At 58.4% G+C, this 19,969-nt stretch overlaps 1 protein-coding gene across 3 annotated transcripts in view; it reads right to left on the bottom strand.

Moving 5' to 3' along the window:
- Window positions 1-19,969, bottom strand: part of CASKIN1 (CASK interacting protein 1) — an 86,225-nt gene that overhangs the window by 9,933 nt on the left and 56,323 nt on the right. The window contains exons 7-18 of one of the 3 annotated variants that reach the window (XM_053276007.1): window positions 18,540-18,648; window positions 17,895-18,003; window positions 16,121-16,215; window positions 14,549-14,666; window positions 11,370-11,606; window positions 9,031-9,141; window positions 8,165-8,283; window positions 6,979-7,066; window positions 4,919-5,037; window positions 4,471-4,581; window positions 3,193-3,294; window positions 1,747-1,885 (exon numbers count right to left, since the gene is read on the bottom strand). In XM_053276007.1, coding sequence (XP_053131982.1) covers window positions 1,747-1,885; window positions 3,193-3,294; window positions 4,471-4,581; window positions 4,919-5,037; window positions 6,979-7,066; window positions 8,165-8,283; window positions 9,031-9,141; window positions 11,370-11,606; window positions 14,549-14,666; window positions 16,121-16,215; window positions 17,895-18,003; window positions 18,540-18,648 — 1,457 coding nt within the window. The remainder of the gene's footprint in view (window positions 1-1,746; window positions 1,886-3,192; window positions 3,295-4,470; window positions 4,582-4,918; window positions 5,038-6,978; window positions 7,067-8,164; window positions 8,284-9,030; window positions 9,142-11,369; window positions 11,607-14,548; window positions 14,667-16,120; window positions 16,216-17,894; window positions 18,004-18,539; window positions 18,649-19,969) is intronic. The other 2 variants (XM_053276008.1, XM_053276009.1) reach the window with 2 other exon arrangements.

Genomic DNA, 19,969 nt, shown 5'->3' with positions numbered 1-19,969 from the left:
ATTTTATTTTTTTTATTTACCACTCCTCCAAAAATGGCTCAGGCTGGTTTACAACAAATAAAAGTAATTAAAATCAATTAACAGTTAAAATCAAAACTAAATCAATTAAACAATGAAAAACATTTAAAACCAGCATTAAAAATGTAAACCATAAAACTACTTAAAAGCCTGGGTGAATAAATGTGTCTTCAGTGCCTTTTTAAAAATGGCTTAAAATGAGATCGGAAGTTAACATATGTACTCTTAAAAGAGAATGAATGAATGAATGACTTCTTGGTGAAGTCATGCTTTTCTTTGTAAGGAACAAACTTTGGGGGGGAAGATCTTTATCAGTACATGAACAAAGGTTCATGGTCTTCTACTGATCTGGTGACCAGGGGAGGGACGGGCAGGGGGGGGTTCTCATGAGTGGCATCTACCGATCCATCCGGGGAACCTTTTCCTTCTGTTTCATACCTGATGACTATCAGATCTTTGCAATTTGGCTCAGAGTCAATAAGAGCAGAAGAACAGCCTGCTGGATCAGGCCCAAGTAAGCCTATCTCGTCCAGCATCCCGTCTCCCATGGTGGCCCACCAGACGCCCCTGGGGAGCCCACAGGCAAGAGGGGAGGGCAGGATGGTCCCTCTCCTGCTGCTGTTTCTCCCCTGCCACTGGGATTGAGAGGCATCGTGCCTCTGAGGCTGGAGGGGGCCTATAGCTGGGTTAGGTAGGGATGTGCATGGAACTGATTCCCTACACTCCCAGTGAGCGGCCGGGGGGGGGTTGCTTTAAGGTGCGGGGAGGGTGTCCTTACCTCCCCCGCTGAATTTTCCCCACCGGTGTTGCCGCGTTTGCCCTGCCGGCACTAGCAGATTTTATTTTATTTTTAATTTAATTTTTATTAATCAGGTTTATATATATTCTCTTAAAAGAGGGGGGGGGAACCAGCAGAGCAAACAATAAAGAGCAATAATGCAAAGGAGGGGGTTTTCATGGCCTTGGCTGCCTCCACCCTGCAACGGTCCACCCGGCTGTGGCCTCATCCAGTTAAGAGGCAGCTGGATCTTGCTTCTTGGCGCCTTTCCTTGGCCAGGTCATGGTGCCCATTTCTCACCATGCAATGCACCGTGGGGGGGGGGGCTTTCCCCAAACTCCCTGCTGGCCGACCCCTGTAGCATTCACATGGGCCAGACCCCCCTCCCCTTGCCCTCCTGCCATGGAAGCGCCTTCCTCCTGGTGCCCAGGGAAGGGGCTGGGAGCAGCCATTTCTGCCCTTCGCACAGACACAACTTGCTTGCCTGCAGTGCCATTCCTGAAGACGGCACCTCCACCTTGAAGCTCAGAGATCAGCTCCCCTCCCTCTCCCTTCCCCCACACCCTCCATCCCATCCAATTCAAGTTTCTAAGTCAGGCAGATGTCTCAAGACTTAAGGCTGCTTTTGGAAAGGCAGAGGAGAAACGTGAAGGCATGATTTCAAGAGGAGAAAGAATGTCACCCCTTCACCAAAGCTCCCCGCCCCGCCCGGACCAAGCTATACCCCTCTTCCCCACGCCTATTCCTTCCCCAGAAGAACAACAGATCAGCCATCAGTGGATGTGACTTCACAGACACTAGCCAAGGTGAGCTTTCCTGTATTGGCTTTCATCTTATTTGGGTAGGAACCCCATCTCCCCCCTGCATGTGCGTGCACATGAACACACTCGCACACCACACCAAAGAATCGGCCAGCATCCTCAGTGGGTTGGGGCTTTGTTTCCTCTTACCCAACTTGGTGATGCCGATCTCCTGCAGATCCTCCCAAGTGATGTCGGTAATGAAGTCAATGTTCTCGTAGCCGTTTTCGACCAGCACCTTGTAGTACTGGGCCAGCCCAATCATGGAGAGCCAGAGAGCCAGGTTGGCCTGGGGGTGGGGGCAGAGGAGAGAGAGAGAGAGAGAGACACACAGCCCCAACCACACTGTCACTCAAGTTGCCAGGCTTCTGGGTTCCGCTCATCTACTGGGGCCTCCGGCTGCGGCGGGTGGCTTTCCCCCAGAACCCAGGGGGCCGCTTCCCCATGCACACTCCGTGCCTCCTCCTGCTCTCTTGCTTTCGACAGGAAACGCAGGCGACGTGGTGACCTCCCAGCATGTTTCCTCAGACTTGATTTGAAATGACACTTGCCTCGTAGGTGTGGACGGGCTTAACCATTCTAAGAAAAAGGTCCTGGCTGTTCCTATCCCTTTTAGAATCCCAGCCTTCCCCCACACCACCATCTCTCTGAAAACTGCCAAAAAATCACCCCCATTTTATGTGCCAAAACTAGCATGCTGCGAGGCTCCAAAAGAGTTGGCACCGCACTTGCCTCACAGGTGTGGATGAGGTTAACTATTCCGAGAAAAAGGGAGCATGAAACGGCCAGTTCCCAAGGGCCCTCTGCCTCCTTTTGCCTCGCCGTGTTGCTACCGCGGCCCCTCAAGCTCTGGCCCAAATATACACCCCCTCCCAGATGGGCCCAGGGACACCAAGCCAGCTGCTGCCCCTCGGGGCCCTCCATCCCACACTGAACAAGTGTTCAAAAGCGGGGCAGGAGCAGGAAGCTTTTAAGGAGTGTTGCAAGAGGACTGTGTTGAACACAGCAGACTGAGGAAGAAAAACTGCTGAAGGGGCTTGGTTATGGGAATGGGCATTAAATAATATTAAAGCCCGGTTCAAACGTTATGCTGTGCAAGCATACAGATGTCGGTACACTCCTGCGTGTGTTTGTGTGAATGACTGTACCGGTGTTCATTCTTAAGAGCGAACCTGGATGCAGGCCCCCTCAAATGCTTGGTGCAGATCGGAATTTCATGATGCCTCTCAATCCCAGTTGCAACAGCAGGAGAGAGGGCATGCATAGACCTCGTGCCTGTGGGCTCCCCAGAGGCATCTGGTGGGCCACTGTGGGAAACAGGATGCTGGACTAGATGGGTCTTCTTGGGCCTGATCCAGCAGGGCCGTTCTGATGTTCTTATTACCTGTGTCCAACCTAACATGTGAATGACTGTACCTATGTACACCGTGCTTCCGCCGTACGAGTGTCGTGAACACAGCATGTGAATTGGCCTTGTTAGGACCCCCCATTTTAATTCCAGCCCATTGCAGTCCATCCATGTACTGGCAGGGCTGAAGGGCTCAACAGTCTCTAACTTCCCACCAAACCAAAGTGTGGGAAGGAGAAGAGACTTACCGGTTTGTACTCCGGCAGCCACTCGGGAATGTTCAGGCTGTTGATCTCCGAGGCGATCTTCTTCCTGTGCCCTGGCTTGGTGACCCCAATGGCAGTCAGATCCTAGGGCAAAGAGAACCACCACTTCTGCTGGGTGCCAAAAGCCAGCCAGAAGCCCCCAACCAAGGATGTGCAGAACCACCCGTCAAGGCGGGAGTTCCCGACTGAAGGTCTGGAAGGGGACGGGATGGGAGCCATTGACCCAGCTGGATCTTGGCTTCTTGCTCGCATCACAAGACTCGGGGTGTAGCCCTGGAACATGTTTTGTCTGGGGAAATCTCACCCCCAGGAGAGAAACCTTTTTCATTTCTCTGCAGACTGCTGTTCTTATAAATGCACCTCTGGGTGATGCGAAAGAGAGACATGCCGAGTGCTGAGAACAGACCACTTTTCGAGAGAGAAGAGCTTCAGTTGTCCTGAGGTTCCTCGTCTCGGGTCCCCAGATGTTGTCGGATGACCGACAGCATCATCTCCAAGGCTGGGAACCCCACCATTCGCATCCCAAAGGAGGGCACTTTATAAGACCCAGCAGCCATTGGGGAAACTCCAGGGAGGGCTCACTACCCAGTGCCAGCTCCTTTTATATGTAGCGGGGGCTAAAGACCATTTTGGCTCACCTTGGAGAAGAGAAGGTGTGTATAAAAAGGAAGGAGAGGCATTTAGGAATGAGGTATCACAACCGTGCCAGCCTAAGAACGTAAGAACAGCCCTACTGGATCAGGCCCAAAGTCTGCCTGGCCCAGCACCCCGTTTCCCACAGTGGCCCACCAGATGCCTCTGGGGAGCCCACAGGCAAGAGGTGATGCCAGGCCCGCTCTCCTGCAGTGATGCCCTGCAACTGGCATTGAGGAGCCTCTTGCCTCTGAGGCCGGAGCAGGGCTGTTCTTATGTTCTGTAAAGACTGGCTTGATTTTAAAAAATAAATGGATCAAACACACGCTAGACGTGTCGCTCCTAACATAAGAGCCAAGATTTCCATTTGCAGGCTGCTGTCGGGCAGAAAATCCTGCCCAAGGCAGCTCATCACACACACACAGGCAGCAATCGGGCAGTTTTCAGCTGTGAGCCGTTGGGGGCAGGGACCACCCTCCTCCCCCTTTGCAGAGCTGCCGGCGGTCCCAATCAAGCGCAGAAGCCATGCAATCAATGCGCTGATGTTCCACATGCAGGAAACCTCGGCCAGTGTGGGTGAGACGTCCCCCAAGGGCCCCCCTGCCCGCCCGCCCCCAGCATCCTCACCTCTGGGGTCATCCGGCTGATGGTGGGGAGATCGTAGCCAGCGTTGATGAAGTTGGAGGCGTAGAGCTGGAGCTGGAACTTGAAGAGCCACTGGTACACAGCCTCCGAGCTCTGGCGGGGGGCAGGAGTGGTGGGGGGGGGGAGAGAGAGGTGAGCAGCTTTTGGCCGGCCCCTGCATTGGAGCCCTTCCCGAAAACGCCACCCCCTGCCCTTCGCCCTCGGGAGAGGGGGGACCAGACCTTCCAAGCAGGTCCCCATCCTGGGCCACCCATCTCCTCCCCCTTCGCCGGACACCGTTTGCCCTGCAGGGGCTTTGGGAGGCACCAAAAGATTCGCCCCCAAAGGGAACTCCGCAGGGCAGGCCGGCTGGAGAGGAGTGGGGTGAGCACGTCCCTTTCTGTCCCAGCCCTGCCACCCACGGCCCACCTCCGGGGTCCCGCAAACTTGCCTTTCCCTCCGACATGGGCTCCACCTTCTTCAACTGCTGCGGCTGCGGCTGCTGCTGCTGCTCGCCATAGGGCTGACCCGGGTACGAGGAGCCGCCCAAGCTCGGTGTCCGGGAAGAACCTGGCACAGAGCAGGCAGGAGGAGCCGTGAGCGGGACGGGAGGCCCGATGCCGCTCCGGGCCCAGATGTGCCTCCACCTCTGGAGCCAAGGGCCAGGGGGGCAGCAGGCAGGGCAGGAGGATCGCCCCCCAGGAGCGGAAGCCGAGAACGGCTTCCCACAGAGATCGCCCCCATGTCGCAGTGGCTGGGAGGCTGAGCACATGAGGCTGCTGTCGGCCCAGGCGGGCCAGCGATCCAGCGCAGTCTGCTCTGGCTGGCAACAGCTCCCCAAGGCCGTGGAGGCAAAGAGGGAGACTCCTGCCCAAGCCCTGCTGCCTGGGACCCTTTCAACGGGAGATGCCAAGGACTGGACCGGGGCCCGCTGGATCCGCCCCCTCTCCTGCTGAGGGGAAAGCAGCAGCAGCACCAACAGTGGCAGCCGGGTGGGGTGGGGTGGGGGGCAAGTGCCACCTCTGGTTCCCAGCAGCCCAATTGCACCTGGCTCTCCCGCCCCGCCCCGCCCCGCCCCGCCTGAACAAGAGCCACACTGCCTGCAGGCTGGCCATTCGCCAGGTACAGCCCTGCCCTACCCTAACCACTCCGGAGACCTTTCTGAATGTCAGTGGAGCCATAATATGGGAAGGAAAACGCAGCCGCCCAGGTGGGGTCCCGGGGCCCCTTTACCCCAAGGAAGATCCCAAGAACAGCTGGGATGGGGAGGCGGGCCTGGAGGCGCTGCACAGATGCCACGGAAGAGCTGGCAGCATCCTGGGCCGTGGCAGGAGAGAGGGGGACCCAGGCCGGCATGGCGGGCAAGGTGACCTTGAAGGGAGGTGTGTGTGTGTGTGTGTGTGTGTGTGTGTGTGTGTGTGTGTGTGTGCACTCGCTCTCTCTCTCTCTCACACACACACACACACACACACCCATCCAGGCATCAGCACCAAGCAGCCTGCAAGCCATCCCTCTGGCAAAGGAAGCCATCCCAGGGCTAAAAACAACACAGCAGGCCGGAGACACCTCAGGCCGCCTCCTTTGGGCTTCCAGGGCCCAGGGAGTGGCCAGCAGCCCCGACAGCCCAAAGGACTCCAGAAGCCTCGTCCCTCTTGGGAACTGGAGGTGCCGGGAGCTCCTGGCAGAGCAGCTCCGGGGAGGCTCCCTGAGCGAGATGCTGCACTACGCAGGCGAGCAGAAGGGCCAGGCTGCCACTCTTCAGTGAAGGCTGGGGGGGGGGGGCTGGGGGGGGTGATTCTGCTCCCAAAATCTGGCCGGCGGCTCCCCACCGCCGCCGCCGCAACACGGAGAAAGCAGCGAGCATCGGAAAGTGCCAGCCTGAGCCGTGCCCGAGAAGCCGCCCTCCCGGCATCCCCCCAAGAAGAAGCCCGGCTCAGAACAGCACCATCTGCCACTCTCTTCCTCCGCCGCCTGCGCCCCCCGCCCGAGCCACCGCCCAGCACCCCCCCTCTCTCCAGGCACCCGGGCCCTACAGCAGCCAGGGAGGGGGCCCCCGGCGGAGGGGTGCCCCTTGGCCCAGGAGGGCCCCCTTGCAGGGAGCCGTGCTCGGGGCCCCCGGCCAAAGGAGCCTCGCCAGGTGGGAGAGGTGCCCGCCCCTCCGGCCCCAGAGCGGGGAGAAGGGAGCGCAGCCGGCAGGCCAGGGCTCTCTGCCAGCCGCCAGCCAGCTTGTTCCTTCCGCGGAGCCTGGAGCGCTGCCAAGCAGCCAGGCTGGGGTCCCTCTCCCGGGGGGGGGGCCGCGCGGGCACCCCCTCCCCTCCCCTCCCCTCCCCTCCCCAGCCCCCCTGCTCTCTACTAACCGAAGCAAGCGAAGGCATGGCAGCAGCAGAGAGAGAGGGTCATGGCTAGCCCCGGCGGAGGTGCTGGGCGCAGGAGAAGCCACCGCCTGTCAAGGGGATAAGCAAAGCTCGGGCAGGGCAGAGGCTGCAGCTCCGCCACAGAGCGTCCACGCACCTGCGGGCGTCTCCAGTGCCTTGGCAGGCCCGTCGCCCACGGCGGATTCTTGCACAGATGCCTTCTGGGAAAGGACGGTTGCCAGCAGCTGAGAAATCGGCGGCGGGGGGGGGGGAGGAGAGGAGAGAAGCAGACAGTTAGGAAAGGACTTGGTGGGCAGACGGAGCAGGGCGGCAGGGGCACCGGGAAGGCCCCGGGAACTGGCCCGGCTCGCTCCTGGGTGCGTGGCGGTCCCGGGTGGGGCGAGGGAACAGGTGGCACAATAGCCCAGCCTGCTTGGCATTCGCAGCCGCAGCCACACCGGCGGCGTGGAAAAGTTAAGAGGCTTCTGGTAGAAAAGAAGCCGGTCCAGCGGGGGGAGGATTGAGGAGGGGGGTGTTTCCCCCTCCTCCTGGCCCACTTTCCCCAGGAATGTAAGGAGTCTCTGGGCACCAGCCAAGTTAGCTGGCAGAAGGGGAGCCGTGCCAAGGCAGGGCACCGCCACAAGGCGGCAGCACAGGACATGCAACTTGGCTGTGGCCAAGAGGCAGCCGTCTGACCGGGCATTCCAAGTCCGGGGAGTCCAGAGTTTCCGGGAAGGAGGCACAGACCCTCCCCGTCTCTGGACGCTTTAAAGCAGAATCTGAGGACGTGCCTGTTTAATCAGGCTTTTAACGTTGTAGAGGTTTCCTCTATCTCTGGAATTGTTTTAATTGCGTTCATGTTTTTTTAACTGTTGTGCATGAGGTGGTAAGCCGCCCAGAGATTTGCATATGGGGCAGTATAGACATGCCCCAGTGGCTCCTCTCTCCCCCATCCTGCCCCAAACCGTGCTGCCTGCAGGCTGGCCATTCGCCCGGCAGAGCTGTGCGCGCATGGCCATTCGTTGCGCATGCCCACCGCTCGCCTCGGCAAATGGCCAGCCTGCAGGCAGCGCAGCTCTCCTTAAGGGGGGGGGGAAGGGAGCAGCCCCCAGAGCTGCTGCCGGCAACCAGAGGCAGGCCGCCCTCCCTTAGCGCCCCCCACCCCCACCCCGGCTACCGAGCGGGCAGGTATCCTGCCTCCCACACCCAGATCTGCAAGGGGCTGCTAGTGCAGCCACTGGTGAAAACCATGCACTCTGGACGTGCTCAGAGGTACCTCTAGGCCACATGCTCTTGGGCTCTCTCTCCCGGCACTCAAAGCAGCAGGCGGTGCTTCCGCTCACCTTGACGCCTTCCGAACCCGGGTGGAGGGCGTGGCTCCCGCTGGCCGTGCTCTGGCCGCTCCCCGAGCTCCGAGCACTGGCCACGCTGCCAGTGCTGCCCACGCTGCTGCGGTCACCGCCTGGCAAAAGGAAGGGGGGTTATAAGCCTGCGGGGGCACGGCGGGGGGAGAGAAGTCACTTGGGGGGGGCAGAGCTTCCCAGTAAAGTGGGGCGGGGGCAACCTGACCCTCTCCAGAGGTTGTTGCACTACAGCTCCCATCACCCCCCGCCACAATTTATTGCAGCTGGGGATGATGGGAGTAGTAGTCCAACCACCGCCGAAGAGCCTCAGAGGCTGGCCGTGGTTCATCCTAACAAGCCGGGGGGGGGGGGTTCCCGGGAGCCTGACTGCTCCTGACTGCTCCTCCCTCTCCCGCCCCACCCCGCATGAACGAGAGCTGTGCTGCCTGCAGGCTGGCCATTCATCAGGTGGAGCTGTAGGGTCCGGTAGGGTTAGGTAACCCTAACCACCTCTAAGCCCACGCAGCTCTCATTCCCCCGGGGCGGGGTGGGAGAAGCTGGCCCGGTTGGGCTGCCGGGGACCAGAGTCCGCTGTGCCTGCTGAGCGCCCCCTTGGCTTGTTGAGACGGGCCGCTTCTGTTCCCGTCAAAGTGGAAGGGGTTGTTCTGGCAGACAGAGGGCTGCGGCCCCCAAGCGGCCTCCCTGGGCCTCGCTCTCCCCCACCACAGCTAGTTCTACTGGCCACGTGCCCTGCCGCCATCTTGCGCCATGGGGCAGCCACTCGGAGGTCGGCCAATCATGGGCCAGAACGGCACATGCCCCAGCCCGCAAGGGACGGCCAGATGGGAGGGTCCTGCCCCCTGTACCTGCGTAGGGTTTCCGAAGTACCCAGATCTCTTCGGCGGGGGCCGGCGTGGTGGCAGATCCGCCTTGCGATGGGGAGAGATGGGACGGGCTGGCGTCGGAGCCCCGGGAACCTTCAGGTCCAAGACAACCACAGCCGCCCCAGCAAAAGGAGAGACCGCGTGAGACACAGCAGTAAAACCCAACAAATCATGGCCGGAGGGTTTGGGGGAGAGTCAGCCTACACACGCCCCCCGCCTTCAAATCCCAAACCCCCCCTCCAGCATTCTCTGCAGCTGGCTGCCTCTTGCACGGCAGACGCCTTGCTGTGCGGCTTCCGCCCGTTTCAAGCGCCCGTGAGGACGAGGGCCTGAAGCCAGGCTTGCACTCTCTCCTCAAGAGCAGGGCGGCGATGGGCAGAAAATTCCATGCCAAGGGAAAATAAATGGGAAATTCTATGACCCGGATCAACCCTGCGTGTGTGTTTCATCGCCCTCCCTTCTGAACTGGGTGGCCTTGGCTTGTCCGTCTGGAAGCAAAACTGGGCCACCAAAAAACTAAGGAAGCTGTTCTGACCCCCCAGCAGTGTATCGGTTTGTATATTTATAAAAGTGAAAATGGAAATCAAGTCTCAAAATGGCCCCGAGCTCAGTGACTTCCAAGACCTAAGGAATGCTGAGAGCAGCAAGTGGGGGGGTCGGGGTCTTCTTCTTCTCCCCCCTCCCCAAACCTCTCCCCCTCAAGCCCCAAGAGCTCCACCGGGCTCCTCTCCCCGGAGAACTGCTGTGAGGGCTGGCCCTAGAGGGGGTCGCCTTGTAGAGGGTCCTCACGACATGCCTCCACTGAGTTCCCATCCTTTGGTCAGAAGCAGCAGGTCCTCAGGAGCCAGGGGGGCACCCAAGGAGGCAGAGCTCTACCTGGCGAATGGCCGGCCTGCAGGCAGGCAGGGCGGCTCTCATTAGCACTGGGGCTGGGCTGGGTGGGAGAGAGAGGAGCCACCCAGGAAGCAGAGGCCGCTGTGCCTCCTTTGGTGCCCCCCCCCCGGCTCCTGAGGATAGCCACAACTGTCTTCTGCGAGCCACAGGGAAGGCCCAGGACGTCAGCCCAGCATGAAGCCTCAGCCCCGTTGCTGCTGGAATGAGTGAGCGCCCCATGATAGCCTCAAGCTTAGCTCAGCAAGGAACAAGCTGCAGCTTTCCTCTGGGACAAAAAGCAGCAGCAGCAGTAGCAGCAGCAGGAAACCTTTCCCTCTGCACAGCCTTGATGAAACGACAGGAGGCTGGCATGCCTGCCGCCCTGACGGCACCCACGGGCATGGCTCCAATCCAGAGGCTGAAGGGGGTGGCTAGAAGTGGTGGAGTGGGGGGGGAGGAAGAGGGCAAGGGGGGGTGGGATGCAGGGCTATGATGCAACGACCACCATGGATGCAGGCAGGGAAGGGGCCAGGCAGGCACTCATCACTCGCCTCTCTCACTGCTCACGTCACACCCCACCATGTTCCCTCTTCGGACCTCCCCACCAGCTCCCCACCCCTGGAAAAGGGGCCTCTTTGTCACGTCGGCGGGGGGGGGCTCCCTCCAAAGAGGCCTTCCCCATGACCAGCTTCCTCATCCATTTAACGGGGGAGCTCTGCCACTAAGCTGCAGCCCTCGGCCCCTCCTCAAAGCTCTGCCCTCTCCCTCTTCCTGCCCCTTATGCCAGGAACTCTCTCTCTCTCTCCACACATAGGAAGCTGCTTTGTGCTGAGCTCGACCCCGGTCCATCGAGCTCAGTCTCGTCTACTCTGACCGGCAGCAGCTCTCCAAGGTTTCAGGCTCAGGGGTCTCTCCCAGCGCTACCTGGAGATGCTGCCACCAGGGATCCAACCCGGGACCTTCTGCATCCTCCCAAATGGCCTCCCAAACACACGAGGGGCCACCTCTCTTGCCCCCATCATGAAATCCCCATTGTGTCTTTTCCCCGAAGGCTCAACCCCTCCATCCTCACCTCCAGCAGAAGTGAATCCTAAGGTTGCCTTGGCTCACATCCATCCCTTTCTCTTCTCTTGGTTGCATCCCGCCAGATACCTGACTAAAGGGTGCAGTGTAAGCTCCTCAGGGCAGGGGCCTCTCTCTGGCCTACATCACTCCGCCAAGCTCCCCGGACACTGACAGTGCTGTACCAGTACGTGGATGGTGACGGGATGAGGACCGCACTCCCACAACCGCTCACTCGTCCTCGCACACCGGAAGCAAAAAGGTGGGGAAGCAAGAGGCCCAAAGCGAAAACAGGAAACCGAAAAAACCACACAGCCAATCCTATGAGATTTGACGATGGTGTCCAAAAGGGCACAAATGGAAACTGAGGCAGCAATGGGGACTACCTGAAGCGGCGCCAGGCCCTTCCAAAGCACCGTGGGGGAGCCGGCGGTAGCCAAAGGAACTGAAAAGCGGCTGATGGGAGGGTGGTGGAGGAGGAGGAGGAGGAGGAGGAGGAGGAGGCAGGAAATGGTGCTGATGGGAGGAGGAGGAGGAGAGGCTGTTAGGCACGGAGGAGGCCCCGCAAGCCGGGAGTGGGATGGCCTGGAACTGCTCTGGCCAAGGGCCTGCCTCCCACGGACCTGGCAACAGAAAGACAACAAGAGGGTCACATGAAATGGGCCCCCCACCCCACCCCAGACAAGGCGGAGGAGGAGGAGGAGGAGCAGGGGATTGGGGCTGCCAGCCAGCCACGCTGGAGCGGAGGCCAGGCCAGGCCAGGCCAGGGCGCGAGAGGAGGCTCCAGGGCTCAGCCCCGAGGCCTCTGCAGCGGCGGCAGGTGCCTGCAGAACGATGACCCGGCTGCAGGTGTTGGACTGGGAGCTGGAGTCCAGCCAGATCGGAGGGCCTGGACAAGGGCCTCGGGTGGTTGGGGGGGGGGAGAGACGGGCGGGGCACTGCAGCAACATCTGGAGGCAACGTCTGGGGACCCCGGCTGCAGCAGCAGCAGCACCCCTGCCCGACGAGGGGAGATGACCGGTCTTGGCTCTTGCCCCTGCTGGAGATGCCCCAGGGATGCCGCTCAGCCGGAGGCCCCCCCCCCCCCCGCCTGCAGTCCGGGTGTCGCCATACGCGCCTGCCCTGCAGGACTGTTGCCAGGCTAGGGCGATGCTGGAGTGCGCCTCGCAGGTGCCCTCGCTTCCCCAGAGAGTGGCCGGGGCCCCTCCGGGAGAGGCCCCGCTGCCCAGCTCAGCTCACAGCCCCCGCCTCTGCTGAGCACGCCTTGCCCCGAACCGGAAAGGGGGGGACCCACAGAGCCTCCTCCCCCAGGGGGGTCCCCTCCAGCCCTCTGAAAGAGCATCCCCTGCCTTCCGCCCCGGAAGCAAGGAGGCGGCCTGATGTGGGGGGGGGGGAGGAACCCCCGGGGCGGGGGGGGGAGAAGGCTGCTCAGCTCCGCCACCCGCAGGAGGCACGCCCAGGCCAGAGGCCTCCTCTCCACTCTTTGAAATGGGAGCCGCCTTCACAGCTGGCTGCAAAGTCTCGGTCCCAACTATGATGTCTCTGTGTTTCGTTGGGATTTAACTGAGTTTTAATGGGATGGCTTACATTTGCACCCCCACCCATTTGCACATAGGAAGCTGCCATATACTGAGTCAGACCCTTGGTCTCTCTAGCTTAGTATCCTCCACACTGGCTGGCAGCAGCTCTCCAAGGTTGCAGGCAGGAATCTCTCTCCCGGCCCTCCCTGGAGATGGGGCCTTGGGGCCTTCTGCATGCCAGCAGATGCTCCCCCACGGAGCGAGGGCCCCACCAAGAATATCTCACAGCAGACAGGGCTCACACACGCCGTCCCCCATTCAAATGCAAACCACAATGCCCCTGCTTAGCAAAGGGGGCTGCACGAATGGCTCTTCTCCTCTCTTGCTGCTGTGACCTGAACAGACATTGAGGAGGAAGAGTGGGCAGAAGGCACGGTGGGACCCTGAAAAAACAAATCACTGCACAAGGCGGAGGGAGGAGATGCTTCCATCCAGAGGCCTCCAGCCTTGGGAGACTTGGGGTCCTGAATACCTCCCCCGAGCGCCACCCATTTCATTTGCCTTCCGATGCAAACCCCTAGTACACTCCTCCTCCTTCTCCTCCGAGACAGGGCATAACTCCTGCAGGGCTGCAGCTCACCCAAGATTTACAGAGCAGTGGCTAATGGGATTAGATTCCCCCTCGCAGCCAAAATTAAATTCATTCACCATTGCCCTGAGGCACCAAAGAGTCATAGGAACATAGGAAACTGCCATAGACTGAGTCAGACCCTTGGTCCATCTAGCTCAGGATTGTCTTCACAGACTGGCAGTGGCTTCTCCAAGGTTGCAGGCAGGAATCTCTCTCAGCCCTATCTTGGAGATGCTGCCAGGGAGAGAACTTGGAACCTTTTAATGCTCTTCCCAGAGCGGCTCCATCCCCTAAAGGGAATCTCTTCCAGGGCTCACACTTCTAGTCTCCCATTCAGATCCAACCCGGGCAGACCCTGCTTAGCTAAGGGGACAAGCCATGCTTGCTACCACAAGACCAGCTCTCCTCTCTCTGGAGTTAGGTCCAGATGATCCAACAGATGGCTTACATAGGCAAAAATCTCCCAAGCAAGAGAGTCTACTTGCATGAATTGTGTAACAACTGGGGGGGCATGATGCATGAGATTGCCACTTCCATGGACACTGCAGTGCAGTGCATGTACCAGTGCAGTGCAGTGGTACAGACAGAAAACCTTGTTTGAGCTTGATAAATGCAAGTTGCTAGTCCTTTGGGGATTCAATTTGAAAGTGGGAAGGATTCCAGGCCTGCTGGAATTCTCCCCTTCCCCGGGAGGACCAGAGGAGCAGGAATTACACAAACTCACCACAACAAGACGTTTGGGTGCCATCTCTCCCAGGGCGGCCAACCCAAGGCCCTCCTGCTGTTGTAGGGCTGCAACTCCTGCCCCACCCCCACTTCCATAAATTGCTGCTGGGGGTGATGGAAGTTGTAGGTCAACAGCAGCTGGCGGGCCTCAGGTTCACCACCCCTGATCCATCCGGAGCTGCTTTCAGCACAGAACTCTCATGCATTTATACATCTTTGGTACAGACTACCCAAATGTGGGAAACTGCATACAACACTGCGGAAGGGAGAAAACTCTGTCTGGAACGTGCCTTATAAACTGAGATGGGGCCAAAGAGTGGGGGAGGGGGGGGCACCAAAAGAAGCACAGCTGCTTCTTTGCTCCTCTTTCTCCCCCTGCTCCCCCGCCCACTCCCCCTCAGTGTTAATGCGAGCCATGAGGCCTGAAAAGTGGCCATTCCACAGGTAGAGCTGTGCAGGCTGAGTTCTACCTGACAAATGGCCAGCCTGCAGGCAGCGCGGCTCTCGTTAATACTAGGGTGGGTTGGGATAAGAGAGAGAGGAGCAACCGGGAATCAAAGGCAGCTGCGCCTCATTTCCCCCCCCCCCCCCCCCCGCTTGTTAGGATGAGCCGCTCCTGGCCTGGGGCCAACGCAGCTTGCAGGATGCAAAGGAAAGGCTGTGTGGAAATGCCTCAAAGCGTATTTGCCTGTGCGCTTGCTGATGGCTTCTACCAGGCTGGAGGGGAAATAGCCGACTCGGTCGTTGCCAGTCCGGTTGTCATGGATGCAGCCTTTCCACCGGCCGTCTGCATGCTGCTCCAGGACCTGGGGGGCAGGAAGGGGGAGAGAGAGAGAGAAAGGGCCCAAGCAAAGGGTCAGTTGTGAGATGGGTTGTTTGGAGGCCAGGGATGGATCTACAATTGAGCAAACGTGTGCAGTGAAGATGGGCCGCCACTAAAGGAGGCTGTGCCCAAATTTCCAATTTAATCATAATTTCCCCTTAGGGATGGATCAATGGTTAACTCAAAAAATATGATTACCTCCTGAAATGGGTGGGCAGAAACCCCTGAAATTTCACATGGAGTTTCTACATGAAGATAGCATTAAGTGTGTGAATATTCAAGGAGATCAGTCCACCTACTGATTTTTAATGATTTTTTAAAAAGTTTTGAAAAATTCATTACAAATCAACAGGCAGACTGATCTCCTTGAACGCCCACACATTTAATGCTATCATCATGTAGGAACTCCATGAAAAATGCCAGGGCTTTTCTGCCAAGCCATTCAGGAGGTATTCATATTTGTTGAGTTTCCTTTCAGTCCATAGGGGGGAAATTATCTGAGCGGGCCCATCTTCAATTCTTGCACCACTGTTGGGGGCCTTTCCAAATCACACAGAGGGGTGGCTGAAGGAGCAGACAGTCTGGATGCTCTCGCTTGTGTTTCGTTTCCAGGTGCAAGGACTTAAGCCAGGGTGGCCAAACTCTCCAGCTCCTAGACTACAACTCTCATCATCCCCCAGCAGCAGTCTATTGTGCTAGGGATGATGAGAGTTGTAGTCCAGCAACAGCTGAAGAGCCTCAGGTTGACCACCCTGGCATGGGCCTAGCCTTGCCCTGTCCGGCCCCACACGTCCAGCAGGAGGTCCACAAGAGGGGCAAGCATTGTGAGGCTCTCCAGATGTTGCTGAACTACCATTCTCATCACCCATCACCACAATTTATTACAGCTGGGGATGATGGGAGCTGTATTCCAGCAACATCTGGAGGAACCCTGGCTGAGAACCTCTGGTCTACGATGCAGTCAGATGGGTTATATGCTCCCAGTTTTACCTGGCGAGGGAAATACCAGACAGGTCAAAATATCAAGATCTCCGTGGGTAGAATTTCCTGCAATTCCCTGACTAGCGACAGAAAGACGGACACACTCCCTGCCACCGGAAAAGAGAAACAAGGGAGAAAGCCCCACGGCTGCTCCTTTCAGCATCTCCTCCCTCCTCAGGAGACCCCCACGGAGCCTCCCACAGCCCTGCCTCAACGCCCGGGACGTTCCTTCAGTGGGCACACAGCTCCACACACCATCACAGGGCGGGAAGGGCCTTGCCAAGGGAAGGAGGTGCACCATCTCTCTCCAGGCAGAGATCCAGCAGGCGAGCGCTCAGCTGGCACACACAGGGAGCCCCTGAGCCTCCCCCCACCCCCCGCCGGGGGTGCCCCCCTTCCCACCTCTGGGAGACTGGAGAGAGTTGCTGGAGGGCCAAGCCGGGAGGGGCCACTCACCGTGATGATGTCGCCGGCTTTCACGTTCAGGCTGGTCAGGTCGTAGTTGTTGCAGTAGTCCTTCATGGCTCTCACCTGCAGGGCGGCCGAGGCGTCTAGGCAGAGAGCAGAGCAGGGGCAGGGGAGGTGGTCAGGCAGCCCCACGCCTGCAGCAGAGCCCCCCCTCCACCCCCCCACACACACCAAGCAGTGGTGGCACCAGAAAAAAATGGAGGGTGGGGCACAGAAGGGGCAAAGTGCATGTATGGCTCCCACTAACAACAACAAATATTTATATACCGCTTTTTGCCAAACGTGTCTAAAGTGGTTTACATAGATAGATAGATAGATAGATAGATAGATAGATAGATAGATAGATAGATAGAGGGTGGGGGGGAACTACTAGTCTGGGGGGCACTTCCCCCCTCCACTCCCGAGGGGGTGTCCAGCTCCTCTCCACAACTGCGGGCTCAGCTTTTCCCTCTTTGGAGACAGAGGGAGCTGCTGGGCTCTGCATGAGACCTGTTTCTGACCCTGGAGCCTTTCCAAATCCCAGAAGCGTGTTGCGATTGCTCAGTGGTTGGAGAAAGGCACTCTGCACGTGCTTAGTGACACTCATTACTTCACATCACAGGCTGACCTACATTTGGATGACTGGGGCAGAACCCAAATGGCAACCCCCCGACATTGCTTAAGAGCTGGCACAACCACTGGGAAGTTCTCCTGCACCTTGCAGTGAATGGGTTAACTGCGCAGCTCTACCTGACAAATGACCAGCCTGCAGGCAGCACAGCTCTTGGGCAGGACGGGAAGAGAGAGAGGAGTCCTTTGGGCTGCTGCAGGGAAGCAGAGGCAGCTGCACCTCCTCTGGCTCCTTCAGACGAGCCGCTACTGAGCTGGAAATGCCGTGCCAGAATTCCAGCCACCCAGAAAGACCTCCCAAATCCATTTCAAAAACAAAAGATTTACTCCAAGTTTCAGATTCTGTCACCTCCACAGAGCTGGGGGAAATGGCTAAAAAGGTAAACTCTAGCCCTCGTTTATCTGCTGAATAATGCAGGCCTGCTTTGCAGCGGGGTTGTTGGAATCAGAGAATGCACGGGGAGCCCTTTCAGAAGGCCCTCCGGAAAAGCACCGCATTGGACTCTAGTAAGACTCTATTATTTCTTACCTTGAAAAACCAGCAGAGGGAGACAGAGTGCCGTGACAGGACGATTTATGAGTCTGTCCAGCACTTCTAGGGCTTTTTGATTCTGCTGTTTAAATCTCGCTGGTTCTTAATTCTGCTGCCTGAAACCTGAATTGCTTTAAGACGCTGCTCTCCGTGTCAATATCATTGCGTAGGAATCTGGTGCTTTATTATTAACTGCTTTGTAAGCCGTTTTAACCATTTTGATTCAGAGCAGGCTAAAATGCGTATGCATTTTAAAATCCAAAGTGCAAAAATGACATAATGTCAGATACAATGAAACATCTTTCTTACAACAGCCTTGTAAGGTGGACCAGTAGAGTGACTGCCACATAGCAGGCAACACTTGCAGCTGGGGTGGGGGAACCCCCATCTCCAAGGGGTCTCTCTGCTGAGCCCTGGGACCTTCCCCCCAACCTAGAAACCCCCAAGCTTGGGTACCCAGGTGTTGCAGGACTACAAACCCCATCATCTCCTGCCACGGTGGCCTTGTGGAAGGGGCTGATGGGAGCTGGAGTCCAACATCATCCAGGGACCCCCGTCGGGGAATCCCCGCCCCGTCCAAATTCTTCCAGCACGAGCCCCGCCTGGTTCCTCCTCACTCACCCCGTAGCATCTGCTTGATCTCTTTGCTGGCTTGTGTGGCTGTGAACTGGTTGACAATGTCCAGGGCCGTCTGGCTGTACGTGTTCCGGATGTGCGCGTTGATGCCACTCTGCAAAACAGACCGGGGGGAGGGGGGAACAGAGGAAGCTGCCATATACTGAGTCAGACCCTTGGTCCATCTAGCTCAGTATTGTCTTCACAGACTGGCAGCGGCTTCTCCAAGGTTGCAGGCAGGAATCTCTCTCAGCCCTATCTTGGAGATGCTGCCAGGGAGGGAACTTGGAACCTCAGATGCTCTTCCCAGAGCGGCTCCATCCCCTCAGAGGAAGATCTTCCAGTGCTCACACTTCTGGTCTCCCATTCATATACAACCAGGGCAGACCTTGCTTAGCTGAGGGGACACGTCATGCTTGCTACCACCAGACCAGCTCTCCTCTGGTAGAGCGCAGGGAACAACTTCAGGGAACAACCCTGGGCAGGGAGCTTGATGAACTCTCGGCAGGGAAGAGAGCCGGAAGGAGGGCAGAGCTCCGGGGTCCCCGCCTAGCTCCATTTCCCATGGGCGAGAGATGCTGCCTGCCTGGGTTGTGAGCCATCCCAGTCCTCCCTGCAGAGCCACAAGCACAAGGTGTGGGGAGGGCTTACATCCAACAGGAGGCGCACCACGTCCGTCTTGCCACACAAGGCGGCTTCGTGCAGCGCTGTGCCCGCCTTGGTCTGCCGGTTAATGTCGATCCCGGACTGGAGCAGAAGCCTGCAGGAGGAGTTGGGGGGGGAAGAGAGCACGGGAGGATTAAAGGCTGCCAGTTCCCTTCTCAACAGAGGCTCCTGTGCTGTTAAGAGCTGCAGGACAGGGAGAAATTCAACAGGTAGAGATGTGGAGGGGCAGCGACGAGGGGAACAGCCTCTGTGGAACGCCTCCGTGCTGTGCAGCTGTCAGAGATCCAGCCGCCGCCGTCAGGAAAGACAGGCAAGGAAGGCTAGGAGAGAGTGCCGGCGTGTTAGGAGCCCGCAGGGCAGGGGGGCCGCCCCATGCAGACCCAGGACTGGCTGCCTTCTGTACCAGACCTAGACGACGTGGGAAGCCACAAGCCCAGGCTTGAGCAGCAGCAGCAGCAGGTACTTTGGGCTCTGGAGCCACACCCCTTCTCTTTTAGCCACACCCCACCCACCCCGCCCACCTTTGGCCACGCCCCTTCTTTAGAGCAACCATTTAACTCAAAACTGTTATGGTGATGGGGATGATGGGAGTTGTAGTCCAACAAGGGCTGGAGGTCAGGTTTGCCCACCCCTGTGATAGGTGGGCAGCCCCAAAGCAGGAAGGGGGAAGTGTGGCTGCTGAAATGGTTGGCGCTGATTTACAGGCTGCAGCAGGATTAAAATCACTTCTTCCGACTCACTTCAGGGCTTGCTGGATTACTTTCAGCAGGGCACAGGGCTGTATGTTGTCCTGCCCCCTTTATGCCAGACTAATTAAAAAAACAACCTATGCGCTAATGAGCCATGCCGGGGTGGGGAGAAGGCGCAGTGGCCGGTTTGTAGCCCTGCCCCTCCTTCCCAGCAGCCGTTCAAGTGGCTCCTCTCTCTCCTGTGCTGCGGCAGGCTGGCCATTCATCAGGTAGTGCTGCATGGGTTAACCACGCAGCTCTACCTGACAAATGGCCAGCCTGCAGTCAGGGTGGTTCTCGGGCAGGGTGGGAGAGAGGAGGGCAGTCTGAGCCGCCTCCTTTGGTGGGAAATGGGGGGGGGGCTGCCACTTGCACGGATTTCCATGTGTGCTTTGGAGCCTGGGCGCTCGCCCTGGTGTGCCCGACACAACAGCAACAGGGGAAAGGGGTTGGTGTGTGTGTGTGTGTGTGTGTGTGTGTGTGTTTCCCATAAGTGATCTCATTGGCCCCTCTGAGATGAAAGAGCAAATCAATCCACGGAGCCCTAATGGAGCCTGGATCCAGCAGCCAGCTCCATCTCTGCAAGCCACTCGTCCCTTGGGGGCAGAGCTTCCTCCTCGCTGAGCCATTAGGCAGATCTTCCCTTCCTGTCCAGCGACTGTTGGGTCCAGAAGCTGCCCGCCCCCC

Source organism: Hemicordylus capensis, chromosome 13 (assembly GCF_027244095.1).
Source record: "Hemicordylus capensis ecotype Gifberg chromosome 13, rHemCap1.1.pri, whole genome shotgun sequence".
Lineage (NCBI taxonomy): Eukaryota > Metazoa > Chordata > Lepidosauria > Squamata > Cordylidae > Hemicordylus > Hemicordylus capensis.
Note: the sequence above shows the minus strand (reverse complement) of the source record. Positions and strands in the feature narration are given on the sequence as shown.